Raw genomic sequence first — 10,813 nt, 5'->3', positions numbered from 1 at the left:
TTTGAGGATTCATACTTAACTCGATAAATTACGGATTTAGTTGTTAAGATCCTGTCTTTGCATAGAAAAATTCATGATATTCCGTTTGTAAAATCTGAGAAGGCACTTGACCCGAAAATATCCGAGTTATGAGTAAATAACTGAAGAACAATTTATCGGAGGGTGCTCTTTTATCAGAAATGTTCGAAGGGACTGGAATAGATGATAAATTGGAATTAAATAATAAGACCGGATGGAGGGAAAAGATTGAAATACCGTAGATCTATAAAATGACCAAAATACCCCTGAAATAAAAATGACCCAATAATATCATCAAGCTCAGGAATGACTAGATATCCTCGAGCTCTGAAATGAATGGAATAAAATTGAGCATCAAAATGACCAAAATACCCTTATGACCTAGAATAAGTAAATGTTTTGGATTAATTAAGTAATCCAAATAAGCATAGGTGTTGGAATACCTTTAAAAGTTATAGAACACAAAGTGAGTTGATCAATCGTAACGATATGTCAGTACCTGGACGACATAGATATTATTTGAATGTGTGTTCGTCTTCTCAAGTGTGGCTTGATGATAATTTTGGAAGTATTCAGCTCAGCTGAACTCTAGATCGCATTCAATATTAAGAAATGGATATCCATTAGACAAATCAACTAAGACTACCAAATTGAATTGAACGGAAGTGCAATATGTATATGAAATTTAGAAGTCTCAATTACTATGGAAAACCCTGAAGTAGCTGTAAAGGACTTGACTACTAAATGAACTAAGTAACCTCAAATACTGATGATTAAGTAAGAAATTGGAATAAGTTTGGAAACTCAGATGAACTTATATGATGTATCATCCCTATGGATTATAAACCACAAATCAAGTACGTCAGTATTTCCTGGTATAGTGTTCGATAATCGGATATCGTCATTGATTGTAAAGATTCTGAATACCTTCAGATTTCGTAGAGCTTCAGAAAAGTATCCGAATAAGATGATCCCGATAAATCATATCCTGAATAACTGATGATTCTGTCAGTTAATGAACTTTTCAAATAGTGATTCTAACTTCCAACATTCTATCGATAAACTGAAGATTTGTATCTCTCTACCCGATAAGATTATCCAGTATCACTGAATAATATCTGTAAACTATGGTGTGCTCCCTAGTTATATAAATATTTTATCTGATTTCCGACTTGAATTATGTTCTTATACATGACCTGAATTCTGATCTGGATTCTGTTTTGATATCTGTTCTGAATTCTGTTTTGATTTATGATATCTCCGTTTAATGACGTAAAAATGTTTTAATTGGGGGGTATTGTGAAGAAGTATTTCGCAGGTTCCTCGGCCTTGTGCTCAGGGCCTTACAAGTTGTGTGGGTTGGGTGTATGGTTCTGTGGAACCTACACATTGTGTTGTGTTGGGATGGGGGTATATATATATATGTTTTTAAAAGATCTGAAAAGTTACATGGTTTTTGGGAACACACTAGATAACCTATTCTGATCTCCTGAACCTAAACATCCGAAATACTTCTCTTAACTAAAAGCTCATTGTCCGTTACCACCTGAAATATCAGTAGGATCTCCGCTCAATATAAAGGTCTGTAAATGTATGGATCATTAAGAAAATATATGTTTATCTGTATCTGCACGTTCTTCAGCATCATCTGGTAGTTCTGTATTACTGAGCTTTCGAAGCTCACTCTATTACTCAACATTGCAGGTTAAAAGAATTGTACCAGTGCAACTATCAACTTCAGTAAGGGAGTTTCCCAGCGTTGTTTGCAGAGTATGGTATATATGATTAGGGGGCATGTAATTGTATTTTGTTTTAATATTTGAGTCAGAAAATATGTTTTATTTCTGTATACTGATAAATCATTTTATAAGTTACATGTTTTAAGAAAAATTTTAAATTTTCGGCTATTTTACAGTGGGTCGCTCCGGTGGCCCTAATGTGACTTCCCGGATTGGATGGGTTACTCTTATCGGTCTGAGGGGGTTACATTGGTGAGCGCATTTAAGCTGATATTTCAGCTTAAAAGTTTCAGTACGATTGTTCTTAACATGCTCGCTTCCATCAAACAATAAGCACGCTCGAAAGAAAAGTTAGATAGAGGGTATAAAACATCGGGTACCAGTTATGAAGTTCTCGACCATAAGATCAATATCTTGCTCTTCATCCACGTTAGGATCGTTGGTTTTAGCCTCTCTATTAACCTTTCCAGAAAGGACAGAAGCGTAAGACGACAAGGTATCCACTGGTTCGTCTATCACCATTTTTGAATCATGGATAACCTATGGGTCTGGTGGTCTTGTTGGCGTCATCGGAGATCTCCGACGTTTCGTTCAAGTCTGTCATCGAGAGAGAAAAAAAGTCTCTCTATTAAAATATTTAAATCTTATGAAAACCGTATTGTAGAAACCTAAAAACTTATCTTGATCCTTAATCAGATACATGTAGGTTTGACTAAATTGAATGTACCGACCAGTATGAGGTGGTGACCATTGTTTCAACATTAAAGTTAAAAAAATTATAGTATTGTGACCTAAATTTTAATGAAATTTGATGATGACATACTTAAATAAGACTAGGTAAAAGAAGAATATTTTGAAAGTGTTCAAATTAGAGGAATGTTAAATGAAGTTATAGAACTAAGCTATTAAAAATTCGTATGGATTTAAGAAATATAATTTATTTTCATTTTCATTTTCTTAGAAAATAAAATTATTGAGGAAAACGTGTTTGGTTGTAAACTTCAAAAATGATTTTTGGAAAATGAAAATAAAAATAAGTGAAAATATGAAAACATAAAAAAAATGTTTTCAGATTTTTTTATTAAAATTGTTTTAAAAATTTTGAAAAATAAGGAATTATGATATCTAAATTTTTAACTTAACTTACACAAGATTAAATCATTCAAACAATAATTTTTTGATTTAATGATATTTAAAACCCTCAAACTTTTATAAAAAATCATTATGATCTCTAAACGTTTTTTACACTCAATGTAGTCCTTAAATTAAAATTTTTAATAATTTAATTTCGTAGAATCATTATATTTAATGAATTGAATATCTTAGTAATTATTTATATTTTAATCTAAATATTTTTTAAATTTTTAAAAAATAAATAAGTGCTCAAACTTTCTAAAATAATCAATTAAGTCCATCTATCACATTATCATCCATCAAGTATTGTCACAATAGTATCGTGAACTACCATATTATTATTGTAGATTGTCATGTAAGTTTGTGAACTGTCATATAAGCGTCATGACAGTCAACGTTTGAATTTTCTATTTTAAAGGGTTAGATTAATTTTTTTCTTCTAAGTTTAAGGATAATATTTGGTACAAAAAACATTTAAGGACTACACTAATTATTTTTCTCAAAAGTTTGAGGGTCTCAATTACCACTCAACATATTTTTTATGTTAATCATACTTTTGTGTGCTATTGCTTGTAACAATATTTTTTGTGTATTTTTTTTAAATTTAATTGATGTCAATATGCATTAACATTATATTCTTTCATAAATTAAAATAAATTTTGTGTTATGAAATTTCTTATCAATTTTACTGTATTATATTTACATAATTTACATGTTAAATTTATGTAATGATTTTTTTAATAATTATAGTTTAATTTAATTATTTAATAACTATTTATTTATTTATTTATTTATATTTTAGAAAATTAGATACCACATACATTTCTTGTAACACCCCAACCCGTATCCGACCCGGATACGAATCCGATGTGTCACATTGACTTTTCAAATTCTTTACTTTTACAAGATACTGAAAATTTAATTTCACATTTAAAAATAAAATCCAAATAATTTGTATTAAATAAAAACAATTGGTTTTACAAAACCTATCAGAGCATATCTGATTCAAATCTTTACATTTCATGCCAACTACTTTAATTAAACAAAGTAATGTACTATATACATTGTTTCTGATATGATCTTCTTGTATGGGTATATTGTCTTGTCTGAACTTAGGTTTGCTCTTCCTGCTTCTCTATATATCTGTGTGTGAAACACTCACATGCTAAGTCGAAGACTTAGTGAGGCATAAAATTTCATAAATGACATATTGGAACATGTAACTACATACTCTTACCAAATAAAAAATCATCCTATATTTAATCACTCATAGCATATATGATCATGCATTTCACTAGCAATAACATATAACCTTATGCATGATTAATTCATGTTATTTCTTTTATTAGTTCATAATACATTACTGGGAAAGAAAATATGCAATCACCTAAACATATTCTAAACATGTCATAACATCATATCAAAGAAACCATAGAACAATTTCATATAACAAAAATGCATATATGTACATATTCCTACATTATCATCATCAATATCATTATCAACATCCTTATCATTTATCCATTTAATATATATATTATTACTTAATCTTTGTAAACCATCATATAATACAAACATCACAATACATTTCACAAAACAAATCATATAACATTACACACTGTTTATTCATATTATTTCTTTTAATATCCCATGGTACATTTTTGAGAATTAAAGATATGTGAGTGCATTGAGGTTGTGCACAAATGCTGTCACCACAGCTCGTATAAAATGCACAAAAGTGCCGCGTAGAAATTGCATTGAAGTGCCACATAGAATGTCCCGAAGGACAACATATATGTCTCGAAGGACCGCGTAGAAATGTCCCAAAGGACCACGTAGAATTATCCCGAAGGACCGCTTAGAACCCTCGACTCTTGGCATGTCAATTATACCTTCAGTTCTCCTATCACATACTATAGGCTTTACCATTGATATTATTTATTATATCTTATTTCACATAGACCAATAATCATGTAGATTATGTCACATAGCTTATATTTTATGTTCATGTAATCACGTAAATTATGTCACATATCTTATATCTTGTTCTCATATGTTCACATAGATCACATAGCATATAGAATAACATATAACATATAAATTTATGCATGTACTCATGTACACATTTTCATATAGTCTCGTAGATCAATGCAATATAGCTTATCTCATAGTTTCACATAATCACTTATATTACATGTTCATATAATAGCTTAGGTCAATGACACATAGCTTATTTCACTTTTTCACTTAATCATATAATTTCATTATATCAATTCACATAGATTATCACATAGTCATGTACTTACCTAACTCATGATCATATAGTTTATTTTACATTTTCACATACTTACAAAGATCATATCACATAAATCAATATCATACCGCATCAAATCTAGCAATATATGTTCACATAGAAATCATATTAACACATACTATTATTCATGTAATCATGAAAGCAAAACATTGGAAACAGACTCATCGCAAGTCTAATTTCCATATAATTATATACCATAGTAATATGCACTCACCTTGGCCTCACTAGTCAAAACAAACACTTATGACTCTATAACACTCTTATGGCTTCGAATCATCTTGGACTTGCCTTTGATCTATATCTACACAAATATACGACTTATATGAATATCGTAGTTCAGTTAATATAAATAATTCCTTAAAAATATATGCTACACAAAACACTTAATTTCACACTTTCTATGTGAATAGTATCGGTACCTTAGGTACAATACAGATACTTCTTTACTATGGTATTGATACTATACTTCAGTATCGATACCATTTCTCGATTTTGGAATTTCAATGCTAAAAATGGTACCGATACTTCTACATTGGTATCGATACCCCCAGTACCGATGCTACTACTTCAGTATAGATACTCCATGAATAATTTATCAATTTTTGACTTATGATATCGATACTGTTCATCCAGTATTAATACACATACCCAAATATCATCCATTTTCACTTTGAAGTATCGATACTGTTCATCCAGTACAGATATCCCTAACCCAGAACTGACTCATTTAACTCTAAAATTTCCCAAACTTTGCTAACTTTCTCATCTAACTCTTCTTTAAAGCTTTTAAACTCAACTATACTCTCCCAAACTAACTTATTTCACTTTATTACTCCTAATCATCCAAATTATCAATAGCATACTTAAAATAAAAAATCATATCAAATTTTCAACTTTGTTATAAAACCTTTCTAACCTCATAAATCACTTGTTCTAACTGATGAAAAGTCAAATTTAATCTCAAACTTCATTTACTAACTCTTCCTCAACAACTCACTTAAAGACTTCTTATATTTATTCTCTCATAACTTATCAATCTTTGAGTTTTAAGCAACCTTAAGCTTTCCTTAAGTTTTCCTAATACCTCAAGGATCAAAACCTCTTATAAATTATAAAGAATTACCAATTAGAAGAATTCTTACCTTAGCTTATGGTGAGGACGAAAGGATGAAGAAAATGTCTAGAACTCTCTGATTTCTTTCTCCCATCTTCCACGTAGCTTTATAAAACAACCATAATGGATTTTTAACTATTTTCTTGTCTAATGACCAATATGCCCTTCCATATTTTCTAATTAACCTACACTCAAAATTTAAATTAACTCCTTGAACTTTTCAATTTATCTAATTTGAACACGAAATTTTAAAATCTTACAATTTGGTCACTAACCCGGTCTTTGGGATGTTACATTTTTTCTATTTTATTTTTGAATTCAAGTTTTCACTTATATTAACCAAACATATTTTCTAATTTTCAAAAAATTGAAAATGAAAACTATTTTTTGAAAACAAAAATAGAAAATGAAAATAGAAAATATTTTCTAGAACCAAACGAACTCTAACCTTCTTTTTGAATTAAACAAAATCAAATAAGTTAGCTTCTTTAATGATTAGGGGAGAGTGTACTTGATCTCGGAAACTAGGGGTGTAAATGAACCGAACTTAAATGAATAAGGTTATGTTCGTGTTTGTTTGTTTATGTTTGAAGGTGTTCGTGTTTGTTTAACGTTCGTGAACATGTTCATTTATATGTTCACGAACATGTTCATTAATAGGTTCATGTAGCGTTCGTTTAGTGTTCGTTTAGCATTCATTTAGTGTTTGTTTATCATTCGTTTATATATTCAATTTTTAGTTTTATCATTTCATTTGCAAGCTAAGGAGAAATGATAAAATTACGACTCTGTTGTCTAAACTCCTTAAAATTTATAGTGTAAAATTCAACTTTTACCATGTGTTCAATTTAGTTCCCATCTTCACCAATATTTAAAATCTAAAAAAATAAAAGGAAAAATGAGAACCATGTAAACAAGCTTGTTCATGAATATAAATGAAGGAGTTGATAAACATGCTAGTTCGTTAACATAAACGAACCGAACACACCTATGTTAGTATTCATTCATTTATTAAATGAACATGAAAATTTTTGTTCATGTTCGTTTATTCAGCTTAACAAATGAACATAAACGAATGTTATACGAACGGTTCACGAACAATTCACTGCACGTTATGTTCATGTACACCCCTACGAACAACCTTGTCACGACAAACTCACCTATGCTGATACATTGGGAAAAAATATGATAATACCAAAATTAAGTATCAAGGTAATAATGGTTGAGATCAATAGAAAATGATGGTAATATCATCCATGCATAAATGAGCTTGAAGGGACCCTCCCCTACCGGCATGAGTGCCTAACAACGGGCCTGATGGTGACAAAACCTTAAACCATTATGTAATGACTTGCCTTCTTCAATGTACCTAGGTTGAGAGGTGTGTTAAATTTCATAACAAGCAAGGTATATCCGAGTGGAAATGATATTGAACTTAGTCAATTAAAAGCTAATAATTGTTAAAGCATCCACTATCACTTTTAATTGCTTGTATCTTGATTGATTTTTTCTTACACCTAATTGAATACTAATGGGAAATTCAGAATGTAACAAGTAGTGTTGAAGCATGTCGAGAATGGAGAAAAGGATGGTTGCATAAAGCTTAATGAATGTTACTCAATTTTGGAACTTGTGTTGGTACATTGTATTAGTCAGAACATTAGTAAATACATTTTGCTTGAGGACAAGCAATGTTGTAGATATGAGGGTGTGATAACTCCTACAAAGGTGTTATGTTTCAACTCAAGTAAATAAAAAAAAATGTCTTTACATTACATTGTTTAAGGACGAACAAAGTTTTAGATATGGGGGTGCGGTAACTCGCTAAAAGGAATTATTTTAGGTGACTTTTTTTTTATATATTATTTCTAATACTTTCACAACAATGTTGCTTGATTTTTCTCTAGTTGCAATGAGATGTGGACACGTTGCTTTACCAGGAAGACTGTTGTATCAAGCTGTCACTGAGAATTGCACTATTTTGTTGGTTACATTGTTGCCACAACGACAACTGGAGACAATTGGATTTTGTTAGTCACGAAAATTGCATAAAGATGAACTGTCAAATTTGTTACAACATATATAAAAATGTAGAAAAAAATACGAATTTTCCTATTAGCCAATAATTTGACTTAGAATGAGTATTTATAGGATATTTGGCCTGAGATAATGTATTCTCTTCCCCATGTTTTTATTTTAGACATTAGATTAACTTTTATTTTTGGGAAATCAAAAGGTCTAAACCAAGCAGCTAAAACAATTCTTGGCGGGGATTTGTTGGACAGATTAAAGTCAAAGGAGAGCAATCGAGGAGATGATTTGTAGAACACGATCAGATGACAAGAATATTACAGGACTACATGTATCACAAATAGGACCTCTCCAACAAACAAGACTAAGTAATTCTTCCTCTATGGTTCTCATTCTTTATAAAATGTAACATTAAATTAGACTTCAAATGAATCAAGCATTGCTTTTAAAGTTTTCTGGGATGTAGACCACTGTTTATCGTTAGCGCTGGCTACGAACAATACAACGGTGCTTCCTTTTGCTGTTGCTTTTGCCAGATTGTGGGTACCCGTTAGAGCAAATGGAGTCTCAAGTACGTATTTGTAGTACTGCCAAAACCAAGCTTAGAATGAGTCAAATAAACACCAACTACAATTACACAAATATTGAGTTACACCCATGATATAGATTTATACATTTATATACCCAATTAGACTAATGTATAAAGTTTATTATATTTGATGTAACGTGGTTCACTATTAGTATGTAGATCTTTAATATACATAATCTATAAATTAAGCATATTAATAAAGTATTATAATCCTTACTACTTATTGCACAGCATAAAATAATAGTTACAAGAATCCATCAAGTAGTTTTAGTAGTTATGAGAAATGTTATTCTCTTTAGAAATCCTAAACTATCATAATTGTGTATATGGGTGATTATAAGATAGTATTCGTTCATAATTTTCTTTAACTACTGAGATTAACATTCTCTCAACATATGTCGTTGCTCGAACCAAAGATCTTTATAGAGATCAACTTTTTCTTTTTAACATTGAGATTACTTGATGAGTTCTAAATATTTAATTTTTTTAAATTGTCTGGGTGCCTACAAGACCTATTGTTTAGAACCTTTTTAATCAATCACACTGCAGGTATCCAATTATCTGAACTAGAACTTCTAGAGAAAATAATATTCTTTTTTATCACTTAGATTCCTTTATGATCCTTCCGCATGTAATTCTTAAATAAATGGAAAACATAATATTAGAAAATCTAAAATTAGATGAAATAATGAATGGGTTGAAGATGAAGTAGTGCGTACCGTCTGTTGTCCACGTTTTTCAACGGATGTTTCGAGGAGTTCATCGGGATCATAAGAATTGCCGGTGACGAAAGGACCAAGTGAGGCAATCACTTTCTCAGGGTCTCCAATTTCCTCGATCGACGCATTAGGCTTGTTCGTTAGACGTATCAAAGGAGATGCAACCACTTGGACTTTCCCCTGCTTTTCATCTTCGAACTTCACTTCCACCCATGGTTCCGCACACTTGGGCTGGCAATAATTCCCTGACAATATATTGGCCACTCGAGCTTGCTTCCATGTCGGTGGAATAAGAAACTGGTACGGCTGCACATTTCCTGCAATAAAACTACTAGATCTAAAATTTCAACCATCTTAATCAGAAAATGACGTAGAATTTTAATTTTACGCTAGGAGATAAATTTATAAAATTTTAGTAGACAAAAACAGATTATAAATAGAAAGATTTAAAATAAAAAAATTGAAATTTTCAGTAGAAACAGAACAACTGCACTGGACTGGATACCTGCGCGTAGAGCTGGGGTGTCTTTGGGGGAGGCCTTGAAGACGACGAAAGAAGGGTCGGCGGCGGATGGTGGAAGATATGATCCCACCTCCACTTCTCTTGCTTCTGCTATGGGAGCTCCGCCGAATACGGCGGCCGGCAACATTGCCAGTCCTTTAATGAAAATTTCTCTCCTCTGGACTCGTGTTTTACTATCGATGAGGCTCAGGCTTTCTTGCATTGGTGGTGCATTAGAGATCCTTCTGAGTTTTAATGAAGATTTCGAAGAAAATGAGAATTGTGGTGATAGGAGTGTTGATGAAGCAGAGGCCATTTGTGATGGTAGATTTCGATTCCAGGCAGGAAGCTAGAAGGCTCTTATCTGCTTGGGTGCTTCTCGATAAGGAAATGCCTCGTGCGCGCATCAATGGCCACCTATTTATTTATCTATAGGTTAAACTACACTTAAGGTCACTTTACTATTGACGTAATTCTATTTTGATGACTAAACTAACATCTGTCTTAATTAGGTCACATTGCTTTCAATTTAGTTTCAATCAAACTATTAACCGTTAATTACTAACATAATTGTTGATATGGTAGTTTAGAAAATTTATATATTAACATATTTGATCCTATTATTTACACATTTTATTAATTTAAAACTAATT

General features: G+C 31.3%; 1 protein-coding gene across 1 annotated transcript; it reads right to left on the bottom strand.

Annotated features, from left to right (window-relative positions):
• Positions 1–8,680: 8,680 nt before the first annotated feature.
• LOC120143196 (psbP domain-containing protein 6, chloroplastic-like) lies at positions 8,681–10,533 on the bottom strand. Its single transcript, XM_039157581.1, has 3 exons — positions 10,164–10,533; positions 9,659–9,975; positions 8,681–8,937 (listed from the first exon to the last, which is right to left on the bottom strand). Exons 1-3 carry the CDS (start codon positions 10,474–10,476, stop codon positions 8,767–8,769), a joined length of 801 nt encoding a protein of 266 aa, XP_039013512.1. The 5' UTR covers positions 10,477–10,533; the 3' UTR covers positions 8,681–8,766.
• Between the last annotated feature and the right edge of the window lie 280 nt (positions 10,534–10,813).

Source organism: Hibiscus syriacus, unplaced genomic scaffold (assembly GCF_006381635.1).
Source record: "Hibiscus syriacus cultivar Baekdansim isolate YM2019G1 unplaced genomic scaffold, ASM638163v2 tig00110839_pilon, whole genome shotgun sequence".
Taxonomy (NCBI): Eukaryota; Viridiplantae; Streptophyta; class Magnoliopsida; order Malvales; family Malvaceae; genus Hibiscus; species Hibiscus syriacus.
Note: the sequence above shows the minus strand (reverse complement) of the source record. Positions and strands in the feature narration are given on the sequence as shown.